Source organism: Actinia tenebrosa, unplaced genomic scaffold, assembly GCF_029948245.1.
Source record: "Actinia tenebrosa isolate PJP-AT-01 unplaced genomic scaffold, QUT_ActTen_1.0 PGA_scaffold17__23_contigs__length_9995812, whole genome shotgun sequence".
NCBI lineage: Eukaryota > Metazoa > Cnidaria > Anthozoa > Actiniaria > Actiniidae > Actinia > Actinia tenebrosa.
Genome location: NW_028292577.1, coordinates 9,888,572 through 9,907,046, shown reverse-complemented (window position 1 = coordinate 9,907,046; position 18,475 = coordinate 9,888,572). Strand labels below are relative to the sequence as shown.

General features: G+C 37.4%; 1 protein-coding gene across 1 annotated transcript; it reads left to right on the top strand.

The window, feature by feature from the left end:
- The first annotated feature begins 349 nt into the window (after positions 1-349).
- LOC116298862 (DNA topoisomerase 3-alpha) lies at positions 350-18,446 on the top strand. Its single transcript, XM_031707436.2, has 36 exons — positions 350-683; positions 872-931; positions 1,169-1,242; positions 1,908-1,983; positions 2,396-2,504; positions 3,039-3,090; positions 3,170-3,261; positions 3,980-4,101; positions 4,572-4,620; positions 4,942-4,987; positions 5,482-5,536; positions 5,639-5,713; positions 5,792-5,874; positions 6,690-6,787; positions 7,187-7,293; positions 7,560-7,619; positions 7,775-7,825; positions 8,222-8,296; positions 8,623-8,673; positions 8,765-8,843; positions 9,002-9,115; positions 9,552-9,621; positions 9,764-9,792; positions 10,122-10,180; positions 10,260-10,323; positions 10,922-11,012; positions 11,482-11,655; positions 12,366-12,454; positions 12,824-13,138; positions 13,449-13,482; positions 13,628-13,704; positions 15,709-15,855; positions 16,010-16,040; positions 16,255-16,305; positions 16,845-17,107; positions 17,780-18,446. Exons 1-36 carry the CDS (start codon positions 603-605, stop codon positions 17,812-17,814), a joined length of 3,138 nt encoding a protein of 1,045 aa, XP_031563296.2. The 5' UTR covers positions 350-602; the 3' UTR covers positions 17,815-18,446.
- The last annotated feature ends 29 nt before the right edge of the window (positions 18,447-18,475 follow it).

The window sequence follows — 18,475 nt, the reverse complement described above, 5'->3', positions numbered from 1 at the left end:
ATTGTGATGAAGATGATTGTAAATAATATTTATGAAAAAATATGCCTAAGAGAAATGAAATTACGCGCTGTTGAATGCCCAGAATTACCCACCCCTCTCCAGCGGGCTCGGATTTAAAGTGAAAGTCGAAAATGAGAAAAGGATAAAATTAACTTAATGGAGGTAACTATCTCCATAGCACGAAAGAGTGGGGGGGAAAATTAATAAAAACGCGCTAGTACGACTTTTTTTTTGCGCTTTTGTTTTTTCTCGATTTTACTTTTATCTAAATTGGGCTCCCTGTGCCCAAATGAATGTCCGCAGGAATGTGTCCCAGAATACCTTGCAAGTAAGTTAGCAAAATGGCGGCTGTATAGGTATGTTGGTAAAATCTTTCGTCAAATCTAGGGGGTTTTTAACCCCTTAAAATTATACAGAAAGTAGAACTTTCTAATGCACATGGTTTTTAATTTCAATGGTTGTTCGTAAGATAATGAAAAAGAAAGGTTTTCGTCGCGGGTCGAGAGACAAAGAGCAAGTGTGGCGGGAAAATTGAATTCTAATTTAGATGAAGCTAGTTATGGTCTTTTTCGTTAACCGCCTTAAAATATTATCAAAAAACAATGCGTATTCTTAATGTCGCCGAGAAAAATGATGCCGCTAAGGAGCTGTCGAGGATTATGTCTCGTGGACAAGTCAGAAGGGTGAGTAAATATGTTTTTAAAAGTTTTAATCAGTAAAAACAAAATAAAGTTTAATGAACTTTTGTCAACAGTCTTTTGTTTTTCATATAAAAGGGTCAGGAGGGAAGGAATATTGATGACGCTTCTTAACTCATTATATGAGTGAAGCTTCATAGACTAAACTTCTTTGGTTATTCTATATTTTTTAGAGAGAGGGATTTTCCAAGTTTAACAAGATTTACGAGTTTAATTATAATATTCTCAACACGGTAAGTTGGATATTGATTGATTGAATAGACCCCTTGCATGTGACGTCAAAGGAGCTCAATTTGGAGGACAAAACAAAAGAATTTCGATCTCAATTGATAATTGGAAACCTATTGTTATGTCCTCCAAATTGAGCTGCATTCTGATGTGTTGCGAGGGGTCTATTATTAATTTAACTATTGCATTTGAATTATTTACTGACATTATTGACACATATATTGATGGTTTTCTGACTACAGAATGCACAGATGGTCATGACCTCAGTTTCAGGTCACCTTATGGGACTTGAGTTCAATCAAGCTTATAGGAAATGGTAAACATGTTATTATTAAGATCTTGAAGAAATAAGACCTCTTCAACTTGAGGGCCATATACACCGATTCGGTTAATCTGGTCTTAACTGCACCACTCTTTGCCTTCAGAACCATTTTTTACCCTCATAAAAATAATTATTACAAGAAGAAATTTAAAAAATACAGGACGACCTTTTTTAAGTTTCAAGTTTCAAGTTTATTTTTACAAAATAATGACTATATGTACACAATTTATCACCCTCCCGCAAATAGCATAAAGCTAATCTAGGCGGGAGGCGATATATTACATTAAATAAATATTAGAAGATTTACAAATAAAATATGATGATAAATAAATGAAAAACTAACAGTTTACTTAAAATATAGAAACGAAAAGGGGAAAAGAAAAAAAAAGGAGAAAAAGGAAAAATGATACTAACCAAATATTTTAAGAACCAGACCACTGTCTAAGTGGATGCTACTACCTTGCTTAGGTGTACTCTTTTCCCATTTCAGACCACGTGCCACTACTTTATGATTTCATGAGAAGATCGATACATGAACACTGATACAACTTTAACAGAGAATCTTATTTTGAAGAGAATGATACATGGTCTGAAATTAAATGTGAAAACATTATGGCCAAAGTTTATTTAACTATTTTTTTTCTGGATAATTATTATAGGAGCAGTTGTTCTCCTTTGGAATTGTTCAGTGCTCCTGTAGTTAAGATGGTACCAGAAGACTTTCAAAAGATTAAGGTGAGAACCCATATAAATCCAATACTTACTAATACTTATACGGTCGGGATTAGCCTCAAAAACAGGAGGTTGTCAACTAACCTTTACAGAGCTCCAAATATATAGTGGCCTGCCAAAGGCCAAATGATAGGCCAAATTTCAGGTTTGGCATTTGAAAATAATGATGCACTGCCAAATGAATAATGAAATGGCAGGCAAATGTTACTGGAATGTCCCCCTTTTACCATTCTTCTTTACTATGGGAGGCTAAAAAAATTTCTATTTTGAGCCCTGCTTTACCAGCTGATATTTGTTGACAAGTTTTCCACACTGGCCAATGAAAAAACCCTTTATCCTCCTCACACAAGGTAATCATGATACATATTGTTATTTTTTTCAAATATTTGCCTAAGTGTGTTTTTTTTAACAACAGAGGACATTAGAACGTGAAGTGCGAGGTTCGCAAGCCCTCATCATATGGACTGACTGTGATAGAGAAGGAGAAAATATTGGCTTTGAGATCATTGAAGTGTGTACGAAAGGTTAGGAAAGATCTGAACTTGATCTCTGACTTATAATTTAGGAAAATACTAGTCAAAGTATTTTAAGAGTGTGATGCTAAGTCAAAAAGTTGAGAAAAAACCTTGTTGTTTTTCACTGTCCATTACAGTCGGTTTCACATAATTACTTTACACCTTCAGGTTCGGAACTATGTTTGGAAAATCTCAAGTTGGCAACCAACTTCGGAACTTTGAAACGAAGGTCATCATGAACTTCTGAACTTCCCGCTGAAGTTCAGAACTTGGTTGGCTTATTTTGCAGCAAACAAACTTTATTTTCAACCAGAAACTTCTGAATTTTCTTTGGGATATTCATTCAGGAACTTTAAATTCTACATACTAAACCAAGAGAAGTTCTAAAGTTCATAACAAACTTAGTTTGGAAGTTCCGAAATTGGTCGCCAGCTTAGGAATTTCTGAACATAGTTCTGAACCCTAAGGTGTAAATTAATGTGAAACCAACTGTAAGAAAATATGTCTCACTAATAAGATAACTTGCTATAATCTATTTTTCAGTTTGTCCAAGAATCAAGCTCTATAGAGCAAGATTTTCCGAAATAACTCCCCAGTAAGCACAGTACATCCTAGCAAATGAATTTTTGGGTTGCACATTGCATAACCACATTTATCATCATTGACATTGACAGGTCAGTCAGTAGAGCATGTGCTAATCTTATTGCTCCCGATAACCTGCAGTCAGAAGCTGTGGATGTCAGAATTGAGCTGGACTTGAGAATTGGTAAGGATAATACCAGGATAGTGTAAAATAAAAATATTAAAATTAAATTGAATATATAACTGTTATTCAAGAATATAATGCAAATCCCACATTAAGGAGAATTTCTGAAAGGTGTATGTGAAACATAGATACTTGTAATCATGTATGGAACTTCCTGGAAATGGATCCTGGTAAAATGGGCACCCTGTGTGGTTTGCCTCAATGTGATGTCTATTCAAAGAGCTTAAAATAGTGACTGATTATTCACCTGTCATTCACTATACAAATTACCTGGTAATTCTACAATCTTGGACAAAAAGAGTTGAGAATTTTTCATCCAATCATGAAATACTAGAATTTACCTTATTAAAAAAACATATTGTCCGTACCCCCTCTCCCCCAGGACAATGTTGGTCCCAGTGGGTAAAGCAGCCCAGTATCCCTCGAAACAACATTGTAAAGGGGGAAGAGGGGGTAATTTTAAGGGGAAGTTTTCATTTTTTTAAAATGAAAATACCATTAAAACTGAAAAATTCTCAACATTTTTGACCAAGATTGTAGCTCGGCCATACCTCATTTCTGGCTCAGCATTACTGGTCAAAAGGCAAAGATTTTACCAATCAAATACCCATTCTTGCAGAACATTGTCTGATCACTGGCCATGATTTTAAGACTTGATTCAAGATTTGATATTTATATCAATAAAATGAAAAGTCTTTTTTTCTGTCTATCATCGCAGGTGCTGCATTCACTAGATTTCAAACCCTCAGACTACAGAAAGTTTTTCCTGGTGTCTTGAGTGACCAACTCATAAGCTATGGCAGCTGTCAATTCCCTACCCTTGGATTCGTTGTTGATAGGGTATGGAAAAGTAAATTAAGTGATTATAAATTATAATACTTTAGGGTGTGGTTGTATAATAGACCTTATTTGTCATAGTGCAGTGTTTTCTCATCTTAGGCCCTGTATCATTCCCAAGAGTGTTATTTCTTTGTTTAATGGTTTCACATAGGAAGCCACATAAAATATGGATATTGCTGAAACAAAGAATCTCATGGAATCTTGTTCTCAAGAGAATGACACAGCTAAATTGTGTAGTTCCAGAAATTATCCTTCCCCCCCACCCCTGAGGAATTTGGAATTTCTGAGGGGCGAGGGATCAGAGAAAGGACAAATTACAGAGTTTGTTTGAAAAAAATTGGAAATTGGGAAAATATTAGCCTATATGGATTAGGTCCATTGTAACAAAAATTAATAATATCGCATGCCTATGTATAATACGTCCCTTTAATTGTTGCTTGTTATCGATTGTTTTGATTTCTTTATTCCAGTATAAACAGGTTCAACAGTTTGTTCCTGAGCAGTTCTTCAAAATAAAAGGTATATAATAATAATAATAATAATAATAATAATAATAATAATAATAATAATAATAATAATAGGGATATTTTCTCACCAATGTTTGGAAATTACAATTATAACAGTCCTGCAAGTATCAAGTCCAGCAAAAGTTGTAAGCGCTTTTCTTCCTGTCACAAATTGTTTTTACCCAACAATCAAATTTCTGTTTTGTCATACCTCTAGTGATGCTGTAATTTGATGGTATTAATTTTACTTTAATTCTATACCACCCTGCTTAACCCACCTCCCCTCCCTTCTCTTTATCCTCCATTAATATTGAATGAATTCCTTTCTTTTCAGTCACCCATGAAACACCAACAGCAAAAGTAGATTTTGTATGGAAAAGGTAATCCGGTTCCTGGTTGTGTTCAATATGTGATAAGTTCAAGCCTTTGTTGGACTTTGTTTGATTCATGTAGTATTATTATAATATTTGTATTGCTAACTAATTGCTAAATAAATAACCCCTGGCCATTAAACTAATTACAGGGACTGCCGAGTATGTTTTAAGTGGGGTTTCTAATCTGGAGGTCCAGTTAGGGGAATGCCCAATAGAGGCTTTCTAATCCTTTCTAATGTAAATCAGATTAGACCAGAATCAATTGCTCCTGCTTCTGTTATGGCTGCCATCACGCGATGGTGCAAAGCCTCTATTGCAATTTATTGCTGTGTATTTATTCATAAATTAACTTAGGCAAATCATAACAAAATCTTTTCTGTCTAAAAACGTATGGGGCTAAAACTCCCCCTTTTGCTTCCATGGTCCCAGATCAAGCATTAAGTATCATATATTTATATATTATATTAAGCATTTCATTTCTAATATTTATTTTGTTTCAGAGGAAGATTGTTCCTTCATACACCCTGCCTTATCCTTTATCAAATGTGTCTAGAGGTAAAGAGCTTTTACTGTACTTGTTAGTGTATTCTATTCTCTCCTGCTAGCAATTCTGCCAGTAAGGACGTGAAGTGATAACCTACCTTGTTCTTGTTTTAGAATCCAACAGCAGTCGTTACAAATACTTCATCTCGTCCCAAGAGCAAGTGGAGGCCGCTGCCTTTGGATACGGTGGTATGTACATGATATTTGATATTTTATGAAATTGCCCATAAGTAGGATATTCAGTATTTACTGTATTATTTTCCCCAGGAATTAGAGAAATTAGCATCAAGGAAACTGAGGATTAGTGCCAAAGAAACCATGAAGATTGCCGAGAAACTCTACAATCAGGGGTAAGAGGACACTGAGTAATTATATTTTCTGGTCGCTTAATTTCCTTGTATCACCGTACTGCTGCCACTCACAGTATACTAGTATAAGTGTACATTATACTTTGTCTAGTTATTGTTAGTTGTTTTAATCATCTGCTTTGTTGGGAAGTGAACTCATTCATAAGAAGTCCCAAAGAACTTTCTGACTCCTGTGACAAGAAAAAGTATTTAAACACTTCAAATCTTATATTCGATACCCTGAAACAATGTCTGGGCTGATCAAAGGCATGGCTAACTCACAGATCAAACCCTGAAACAACCTCTGGGCTGATCTAAGTCAGGGCATGGCTAACTCACAGATAGAACCCTGAAACAACCTCTGAGCTAATCTAAGTCAGGGCATGGCTAACTCACAGATAGAACCCTGAAACAACCTCTGGGCTGATCTAAGTCAGGGCATGGCTAACTCACAGATAGAACCCTGAAACAACCTCTGGGCTGATCTAAGTCAGGGCATGGCTAACTCACAGATAGAACCCTGAAACAACCTCTGAGCTGATCTAAGTCAGGGCATGGCTAACTCACAGATAGAACCCTGAAACAACCTCTGGGCTGATCTAAGTCAGGGCATGGCTAACTCACAGATAGAACCCTGAAACAACCTCTGGGCTGATCTAAGTCAGGGCACAGCTAGCTCACAGATCAAACCCTGAAACAACCTCTGGGCTGATCTAAGTCAGGGCATGACTAACTCTCAAATCCAACCCTGAAACAACCTCTGGGCTGATCTAAGTCAGGGTACAGTTAGTGAGGAATTTATTTACTATTTGTTAAAGGTTCATTAGCTATCCACGTACTGAGACAAACATCTTCCCACAATCATTAAACCTCACGGAGCTGGTTGAAAAACAAACTGAAGATGCGAACTGGGGAGGTAAATATTCTTGATGTATAAGTGATCAGAAATAAACCAATACTTGTACCAATGCCTTGCAGTTCTTGTATTGAGTAAATAGTTGAATGACAAAGAACGTATTACTACAGTTTTTGATATTTGTGCTCAGTTGTTACAGTACAAGCTGCTCACTGAAACTCGTTTTCTTGGTGCCATCAATCAAGAAGCAAAGGAACGGTGAGCTTGCAATGATAGAGTCATGTGAATAATTGTCCAAGGTGTTAAAAAAAGGTCTCTATCATTGCAAGCTCACCGTTCGTCTCCCTTAGATGCAAAGGCACGGCTACCTTTCAAGATGGCACAGGGAACTGTGAGAGGGACTATTCAGAGAGAGCAGAGTCAGTGTCCCATTGACCTTACTGACTTTTATTGTTCCAGCTTTTGCCTCAAGAGTGCTTGCTGATGGTCCACACCCCAGACAAGGCAAGAAGACTGATAATGCACATCCTCCCATTCACCCTACCAAATACACTGGTAACTTGCAGGTAAGATAAAGATGTATCTGGATAGACAACAGCAAGTCCAAGCTCATCTTCAGTTGTCTGTATGGTACCCAAAAACCAGGGGGGGTAAGGACACCTGTAAGAAGTGAGGTTAGGGGAGAAGAGAGGAAAAGCAGGGCTAAGGGTTAAAGGAATGACACTTTACAAGTTTTCAGTTATGGAGGAAGGGAAGGGAGGAAGAAAAGAAGGAAAAAAGGAAAGGGGGAAAAATACTCACACCTTTTTTATTGTCCATTTTATTATCTCAGGGTAATGAAAAACGACTATATGAGTTTATTGTGAGGTACTTTCTTGCTTGCTGTTCCAAGGTTAGTTTCTCGAGATATTCAAATCTAGATCTTTAAATTAGACTTAATTAAAAGTCATGTGATGTTGCGATATAGTATATATTCAATGTTTGTTGTCAAATCAAAAATCAAGGATTCAACAATTAGTCTTGAACATTTTTCATCTTATTTTAAAGGATGCTGTTGGTCGAGAATCAAGCGTGGATATCGAGATAGCGGGAGAAAAGGTTAGTTTTAAAAATATAATACTGCGCATTGCTTGTTTTAACGTTTTAAGATTTTCATACTGATCCCTCAGTTGTCTCTGCGGTGGTTTCGCCCTTTTTGATTGGTACAACCAAATTCATTTATGTACCGTGACCGTGCCATTTGATTTTCTGGGCCCGGTTGTACGAAGCCTGGATAGCGCTATCCGGCGGATAAATCCTTATCCAATGGATAAGTCGATGCTGTTATCCAATAAATTTATCCACTGGATAAGATTTATCCGTCAGATAGCGCTATCCAGGCTTCTTACAACCGGGCCCTGCTATCTTGTGGTATGATTGGTTGGATGGAGCTACTACTGTACTGCGTCGTAGTCCACCGTCTCGTTGCTGATAGATATTTACTCTACATTAAAGTTCACAGCAACTGGACTGATGATACTTGAGCGGAATTACTTAGATGTCTATCCATATGACAAGTGGAGCGACAAGGTAAATCTACATAAGCTTTAGTAGTTTTGGTTCATGAATAGACCCCTTGCATGTGACGTCCAACGATCTCAATTTGGAGGGCAAAGCAAAAGAATTTCAATCTGAAAATTGGAAACCTATCGTTATGCCCTCCAAACTGAGCTGCATTCCGACGTGCACTCCTATATTCTTATGACTTCTCATGCAAGAGAATGAAATAATACTAGAGCTGGTGAATGACCAGTGGTTTGCAATGGTTCAACATTACGCCCAAGCTACAATCCACTTTGATTCAGCAGTCATATCATTTTTCAGAACTAAAAAAGAGACGCTTTGATTTTTTCCAGACAATTCCAGTATATGACCAAGGCCAACAATTCCAGCCATCTTCGATCGAGGTCAGATAAAAAATATACGAAAGCTTTGTTAAGTTGTTCGTTATGGAAGATGTACAATGTTGAATAGTTACGTGTATTTTCCGTTGTTTAGATGGTTGATGGAATGACATCCCCTCCGCCATTGCTCTCTGAAGCTGATCTGATCGCTCTGATGGAAAAACATGGTATAGGTAAGTAAACCTTAACTTTGTTCCCTTCCATAAAGGGCGTACTTCCCCCCTTCCCCCGATACTTTTACCCAAGAGCCCCCCCTACCCCCTCCGTTTTGCGAAGTGATCATGTAGCCAAATGGTTTTAATTGTCATTTGACTTTTGTTCTTGTAACAAGGTACTGACGCCACCCACGCAGACCATATCGAGACAATAAAGAGCAGATCGTACGTCGGTGTCCAGGCTGATGGTACATTCCTTCCTGGACAGCTAGGCATGGGACTGGTTGAAGGTATGTAATCAGCTCAGCCAATCAGGGAACCTTTTATCCGATCTTAAACTTTAATTTAAAAAATACAACACTTATATTCGTTTTTGACAAGAGAAAAACATATGATAAAAATATATTGTTTTTGCAAACAATACATTGCTTGCCTAATCCATATATTATTCAAAAGATTGCCTAGCCTTGTGCAGACACTCAAATAATATTGCCACCTCCATTTCCATGGATACACACTACCAACATAGCCCAAGACGTCTGGATTTTTTGCTCCCGTCAATCAATAAGTTACTAACTTAGACCGATGGAAAATGAAAAATACAGATGACTTGAATTATAGCTAGTTGTGTGGGTCAAACGGGTCAGTATATGACCCTGTTTTCCTTTGTGTGCCTGTTTTCCTTGGTGGTGCCTGTTTTAGTTTGATATTTATTTGCATTCACAGGTTATGATTTAATGAAATTTGAGTTCTCAAAGCCCAGATTACGAGCAGAGCTTGAGGCTGATCTGAAAAGGTAACGTTCTCTGATCAGTTCTACCAGCCCAACCTCTCTCCGTCCTTATAACACAGTTAACCCATTTTATATCCTCATTCTGTTAAGAGTACTATGCTAAACAGGTTGATGTAATATCTATCATCCTTTTTTCTTACTTTAGAATTGAAGATGGCTCTAAAAGGGGTGCAGGTTTGTAACGTCTTAGTTTACGATCTAAGAAAATAATATAATAAAAACTTTATTAGCCTCTCTTATATTAAAATGGCTCCAAACACGGTTCTGTTTCGATTTGAATGAGCTATCGGAAAATCGACGGACCCAAGTAAGATCTCTGGGGGATACCATAATATGGCTCCAAACTTCTAGCTCGGTGTAAATGCCCAAGTCAGTTGGTGTGAGGCTCTCTATACTATATTGTAGCATCGATTTCCATCACCTTACGGAGGGTGGGTGGGTGGGGGTATTTGTCTCCACGATTGCGCAAGCTCTAAATTTTCCATATATTTTCTCAACTACAGTTGTTTTACGCGAGCAAATTGCTAAATACAAGGAGAGTTTCGTCAAAGCAGCGCAGGAGGTTTGTATTTCATACAGTGTTCTTTAGTTATTACTTAAATCTCACCTTATTAATCCATCTCTTTGATTATCTATTTCAGGCCTTAAAACTTGATCAGGCTTTGTCGGCCTATTTTGGTAATCCAGAGGCTTATACAGAACCCGGTTAGTAAGACTGACCAAAAATCATGAAAAGAATGATTTACAATGACACCTCTACTTAGAGGACACTATTAACGGGCAGCTATTTGCACGGTTCCAAAATTTCCTTCCCATATATTTACTGTATAAAACAAAACAATTCAGCAGAAAGAACGTCCTTAGGCTCATGTCTAACATCGAACTTCACATGAGCCGAACATAATGACATCAAAGAAGACTGCCTTGTTATCCATTGCTTCAATTAGGTTCGGCTCATGTGAAGTTTGACGTTTGACCTGAGCCTTAAGAGTCTCCCGTCTCACTTTCCTCAGGCATTTGAGAGAAGGAACTCTGGCACCAAGGATGCTGAATACTCAGTCATTGATTTATAAATTAATATTAAGTTTATATTATTTATGGCAAGAGTTATAGTGAAGGCATTGGCGCCTCTTCTCAGGATGTCGACTGAAGTGTGTGGGATTCTCTTATGAATAGCAATAGGGCGCCGTTTTCAAGATTGCTTTTTATTTGTTCAGGGTCTTTTTTGTGGGTGTTTGGACTAGGAGTATTATTGTTCCAAATAAAGACGTACTTTTTTTCATTTAATTTGCTGTTATTATAGCGATAGAGCCGCAAATCGCCAACCCCCAAGTCAGATTATGTCCAAGATGTAAACAAGAACAAATGGTTTTAAGAAAGACTAAAGAAGGAAAGTAAGTATTGCTATATGTTTATTATATTTAGCAGTTAAATTTAAATATAAGTAGTTTATTGTCATTGATTATTCTAGATTTAATGTGAACGGTGTTGGGGAGGGTGAGGCCTACTGCGCATGTCCAAAACAAGCGGTAAAATAGCAAACGCGCGTGAAAGGTATTTGATTAACGATAGTAACTTTATTTTGCCCATCTCAAACTTACTAGGAATAAAAGTCTTTGTCTTGCGTTACTGAAAAAATAAGAGAATAATACTCAAGGACATGACTAGTGGTGTGAATTCTTCGTTTGTACATGACGTTATAGCCGCCATCTTGGTTAAATTAACAAAAGAATTTCCAATGAATCATTTTGCTAAATCAACCACTGGTCTTTTGTTATTTCACTCCCTTGGGAATGATTGAAAACCAAAATAAAGGGGTCCTTGTTGCTCAAAATAATCGTATTTGTTTTCCTTGTTATCTAGTTATATGATAGGATGTCTTGGTTTTCCCAACTGTCGAGCATCAATATTTTTACCCAAGTTCGTATTAGAAGCAGCAGTCGATGATTCCATCTGTCGTGTGTGTGGACCGGGTGACGTATACCGACTACGATTTACCTTCAAAAGAGGATCAGTACCTCCAATGTTACCACTACAGTAAGTAAACTTCTTAAGCAACGCTGTAGCTACATTCAACGTTGAATGGAGCTGATTTCGTAGAGTAGATTTCGTCATATCTGAGAAAACTCACAGTACGAACGTATCGTGAAGGATTGATCTCGCTCCTCGATTCCTTCAAAGGATATAAATTTTGTAACGGTGCTGCGTGTCGTGACGTTTCACAGTATGGAATTGCTGTGCCGTGACCGTGACGGTGATTGTTAGGTATGCGGGCATTCTGATTGGATAAAGAGTAATATTGCGCACTCTGATTGGTTAAACAAATGATGTTATTTACATACCGTGACCATACTGTGTAGCGTGACCGTGAAGATGAGGTATTCATTGAGCATTCTGATTGGGTGATCAGTAATATTGCGCGCTCTTATTGGAAATTCCATCTAGTGTAGCTATTAAGGACTTTTCGACATTGTAATGTTCTGTTAGTAATATATACAGTATGAGTGGCCGTGTTGTATCCGATATACCAACTCGAGGCGAATACTGTAGATTGCTTATCAAACGTCTAGGTTAGTTCCTTTGTGTTTCACTAAAATTCTCAAATTAAAGTCTGCCCAAGAAAATCCAAGTTAAAGTTTATGCAAATGAACACAATTCTGTATCTGATTTACAGAACTCTTCACGGCTGTGATTTCTATTGTGTTTTCCTCATTAATTATTCATGAGTTTGATAATTATTGATACAGGTACACTAGCTGTATAGGAGGATGTGATGAGATGTTACGTGAGACATTAGACATCAAAGATATATCCAACGTTACTCAACCATCGAGAGGTAAAGATCGAGTTGGGCTCCCTGTGGTTAGACTTCTTGCATTGCTTGTTGCTTTCTTACCACCAGAGTAAAACGTGTCCCCCGTAAGAAAAATATGGGCCAACTATTTTTTGGTTAGCTTTTAACATAGCAATGCTGAAGGAATAAAAAATTCATAATTGCTCGTAATCGTCTCGTAATTCTTTGCCTCTTCTGTACCACATCACCATCACACTAAGATTTGTCCGCCATTTTTTTCATTGTCATGTCAGTGAGGGGCACGCAAAATCATAGAAAATGCTAATTAAAATACCATGTCAAATCCTCAATTCTGATTGGTCGACCTTTAGTTTGTTCTGAAGGTCAACTAAGCTTGTAAACACTCATTAGGTTCATCTCAAACCACAAGAACATCACAGCCAGCCAGACAAACCAACTCGTCTTCAAGCGCCAACCCTGGACGAGGAAGAGCGGATAGAGGAAGAGCAGACAGAGGAAGAGCAGACAGAGGAAGAGGAAAAGGACGTGGAAACCAAACTACCACCACAACAAATGGAAGCCAAAATAACTCGTTTAACCAGACAAACCAGTTTGACAGGAATACCCAGAATTATATACGCCAGTCCAGTTTTAATGGCGGTGGTTTTGGAGGGAGTGGTAACACGTGGAGTGGAAGTAGTTCAAGAGACTCAGGATTTGGATCAGGTATTTTTCGAATTCTTAACTAAAAAGTACCGCTGTGTTCCTTGACTACAGATCCATTTACGCAGTTAACCTCGATTTTTCGTAGAATATTCATGTGTTTCAGTGAAAGTCCGTCGAATTTCAAAGTATTTGTATTGATGAAGTTGTGCATTCTTTACTTCACTGTTGGTATTTGGGATATTTGGATACTGAAATAATATTAACCCGGAGTAAGTAAGTCTGCAATCAAGGAACACAGCAGTAGGTCTATTCCTATATTCTTTGCCATGAAATCTTATTAAAAACACATACTCTGTTAATTCATTTCCAGGAAGTAGTTTTGACTCGTTCAGTTCCAATCCAACGTAAGTAATGAAGATTAGAAGTGATATTCCTTCCGTATCGATTGTTTTAGCTGTGCGTGAAAATGCCTTTGATTTTTCATACTGTCGAGAAAATATCTAAAGGAATTGTGTGGGGCTTTTTTCTTTGTTTTTGTTTTCTTTGCAGGGATGAAAACGCAGTTGTTTGTGGTTGTGGACATCCTGCCACTTTACTTACTGTCAAGAAGGAGGGTCCTAATAAAGGTATTGCTATCATGAACATCACCATCATCGACATTCATCAATCATTGTTCCATACCACTATCATACATCATTATCATCATCGTCATCACCATACATCATTATCATCATCATCGTCATCATCATACATCATCATCATCATCATACATCATCATCGTCATCATCATACATCATTATCATCATCATCGTCATCATCATACATCATCATCATCATCGTCATCATCATACATCATTATCATCATCATCGTCATCATCATACATCATCGTCATCATCATACATCATCATCATCATCGTCATCATCATACATCATCATCGTCATCATCATACATCATCATCGTCATCATCATACATCATTATCATCGTCATCATCATCATCGTCATCATCATCCATCATCATCATACGTCATCATCAACATCATACATCATCATCATACATCTCATCATCATACATCTCATCATCATACATCATCATTCATCATCCATCATCATCATACATCATCATCATACGTCATCATCACCATCATCAACATCATACATCATCATCATACATCTCATCATCATACATCATCATTCATCATCCATCATCATACATCATCATCATCACCATCATACATCATCATCACACGTCATCATCATCATACATCTCATCATACATCATCATCATACATCTCATCATCATACATCATCATTCATCATCCATCATCATCATACATAATCATCACCATCATACATCATCATCACACGTCATCATCATCATACATCTCATCATACATCATCATCATACATCTCATCATCATACATCATCATCATCATCACCATCAATAACATTTCCAAAATCAGCATCACGTTACTGCAATTTTCATAAACATGCGAACTCTGTGTCTTCGAGTTGCACGCTGTAATTTGGTCTTTCACTGCCGCCAGTCAAAAATATGGATGGATGGATGGATAGACTTTATTTAAAGAGGGTAAACACTAAAAAGTGATAACACTTATAAACTTGTGGCCCTCACCTTAAATATTAAACTACATTACAATATAAAAAACTATAAATCTATAAAACTATAAAACTATAAAATTACAAAACTATGAAACATAAACTATAAAACTGTAAAAAAAATATAAATAAATAAAATAAAAAAACGGCAATCAGGTGTAAATAAATTACTGTAATAACAAATAATATAATCAATAAGGGCTAAAATGATGTATAGAATTCTGTTCATTAAAACAGTAATCCTGAAGGGCTGACTTAAAACTATTAACACTAGATTTAGACTTAATAATATCAACTGGAAGAGTGTTCCAAAGTTGAAAGGCAGATACTGCAAATGACCTCCAATCCTCGGTTACGCGATTGAACTTTGAGCAAACAAAATTACATTTGGAATAACGAGTAGTTCTTGAATGAACATCAGAATTTAAAACTAATGAATCTAATAGATATTGTGGAACTCTAAGCTGAAATATAAAAGGTACCGTCTGATTAGGTTTGATTAACGGCAGCGAAAAAAAAAACAAATTTCAGCGTGCAGCTCGCAGACACAGAACTCGTATGTTTAGGAAAATTGCAGTAATATAATGAACCAATCATCACCATCATCGACATAATCATCAATCAAAATCTTCATTAACTTCATGATATCACCATCATCATTATTATGCATGACGATCAAAAGGCCATCATGAATCTACCGCCATTTCATCTATCTATTTCAATGGCACAAAACTACAAGCATTATCATTATCACCGAAGGTGACCATCATCCCGGGTGTAACCAGTTGTAAAGCATTCCTTTGAAACATCAACCAACTTTCTTCTCTGACCCTTTACCATTTGTAAGTTGCAGCACTTTGGAATGCAGCTCAATCTGGCGGACAAAACAATAGGTTCCAATTCTCAGGAGATTGGAATTCTTTTGTTTTGCCCCCCAGATCGAGCTGCTTTGACGTCACATGCAAGGAGTCTATTGTAAATTGAAGGTTTTTGTAATTATCTTTCTAAGGACGTCCTTTTTATCGATGTTCACAAAGAGATGGTGTCTGTGACTTCTTTCTATGGGGAGATGACGGTGCCCCAGCCAACAACACGGCTAGTGGCGCACCTTTTGGGTCTCAACCTCCAAATAGAAACACCAGTTGGAACAATAATGGTGAGTATCTCACAGGTTTTTAGAGACTGCGCAGTATTCAAGCGTTTTAGGATTAGTTCATACGGGATAAACAAGGGTTTTTATTTTGAATGGAAATAATCTTGACTGCCTCTTTAATTAATAATTTCGTTGTATTTCTATGTTTAATTTCTAGGGGGTTTTCAAGATAGTAATTCCAATCAAGGGTAAGACGTCATGCTATCAATGTTTTTATACTAAATATATGTCTACTCAGTTACTTGCTTTGAACTTTTATTCCCTTTTGCTCTTCCTCTCTACTCTCTCCTCCCTCCTTTTTCTATCTTCTTTTCTACCCATTCTTTTCTGACACTGAAACTTAGATTTGCGCACAACCTTGCAAGTGTTTTATTGCTTTAACCAACTGTGCGCATTGTTCAGGTTCGATGATCCTAACCAAACAGTATGTAACTGCAACGAGCCGGCGGTCAGGTAGGAACTATACTACATGCATACTTAACAAATTGACATCAGAATTTTATGTGTCTGTCCTCTTATTGACGATAGATTGCGTCATCTAATGGATCCATGAGGCGTTGCCGAGTAAAAAAAGTAATCAAAACAATCAGAGGAAAGTCAGCTTTAGCCTCCTCCGCAGGCTACTCCATATATTCTATATTCATTAAATTTTATATTCTCTGTTGGGATCCCTGTATTGAATTTTATGGCAGAGAAGAACTAGGAACGAAAGAGTAGATGAGAAGAAGTGTCATCGCCACATGAAGCCCAAGGAGCAAAAAGAGCCAAGGAGATGCCTGCGGAGGAGGCTACGTCAGCATATCTGTCTGTCTTTTTATTGATGATAAAAAATAACCTTCGCGCGAGAAATTTGTAAGCTATTGTAAAAATACATTTTGATATGTCCGATATGGATAATGCTATATGGTTAATACTAGGCAAACAATACAAAAATCTACCCAGAGCGCTAGAGTGTCTTGTTCCTATGAGACATTTCTTTATTAATTTTGTAGTCGAACCGTGAAAAAAGACGGTCCCAATCAAGGGCGTCAATTCTACGCTTGTCCAAAGCCCATGGGCCAAGGCTGTTCATTCTTCCAATGGGCAGATCAGGATGGAGCACCCCAAAGCAGAGGATTTGCACCCACAACTGGGCGTGGTTCAAGGGGAGCGAGAGGCAGTAGCCAGGGAAGAGGATGGACAGGGTCGAACGGGAGAGGAACGAGTGGAGGACGAGGGGGTAGGAAACGGAAATGTGGAAACTGTCATCAGGAAGGTACGACCCATGCAAACGTTCACACCAGAGAACAGTAAACTTTAGCTTCGTATGCAAATTGCTCATTTCAGATCACATGACATTGACTTGAGAATTGTTCTTTTATGACGAACTTGTTAAAGTATTTACACATGAAAGAATCAACTTCCAAGAGTGGCATCACATGGTGTGAAATGTGCACATCAAACCAACGAAGCTAAATAGTTGGGAAGCACGGGGTGGCGTAGCGGTTAGAGCGCTCGCCTCTCACCAATGCCACCCGGGTTCGAGTCTCGCTGAGCTCAGTGTCGTATGTGGGTAGAGTTGCTTGTTGGTTCTCTCCTGTGCTTCGAAGGTTTTCCGGGTTGTCCGGCGTTCCTCCCTCCGCAAAAATCAACTCCTAAATCCCAATTGGAATCACAGTGGATAAAGAGCTACTCTGTAGAAATGCCACTGCTAAATCCCATTTATTTTTCATTTTTTTATTATAGTTGTATTCCAATGACTATGGAAAAACCAATAGTGAAATACCCTTACCTTGTATTCTTACAATTCTTCGCGGCCATGTTGGTGGTATTTAACAAAAGACTTCCATACCACCAACATGGTCGCCATGTTTTTATTATTTGATTCTTTTTGCATTACTTGCAAACCATCAATACAAAGGGTTCTGAGTTTACTTTTTTCTTTCAGGACATACCAAGAAAACATGTCCGGAGAAAATATGATGATTATTCTGGAAAACGTGAATAACGGTTAAGATATATTTTTTCTTGGTCTTATTTGAATAGCAATAAGAAAAATATAAGAGTATTCTATTTATCTGAGGAAAATGTTGCAACAGAATTAAGCTGTGTTGACCTTCATAAGAAAGTCAAGGTCAACCAAATCACATTTTGGAATTCTGAAAATTAGATTTATACGCTTTTAATAACAAATATTGCATTTTTTTACATAACCTGGTTGATTCGGGTATGTTCGAATCCTTCGTTTGAACATGACGTCATAGCCGCCATCTTGGCTCAAACAACATGGCCGCCGTATCTTTTGTTACTTCACTCCCATGGGAATGATCGAAAGCCAGCAATCGTCCCTTTGCACGCTGGCGCCATTAGTCTACGACTTCCAAAATGCTTCGCGATCTTTGTTCCTTATTCAAAATTGTATTTTCTCATAATACCTGTAGCTGTGAGAGGATTGGTATTAATTAACTGAACAGATGAAAGTGTGCAATGGATAGTTGTAGTCGTAGTTAATGACACCATAATGCCTATGTCCTATCCCATGTTCTATTTTGATACACTGGTTTGTCATGAATGTGAATTTTGATTCTTATATGATGCAGTTTGCTATTTTAAATTTGCAATAAATATATTAAACGAAAACAGT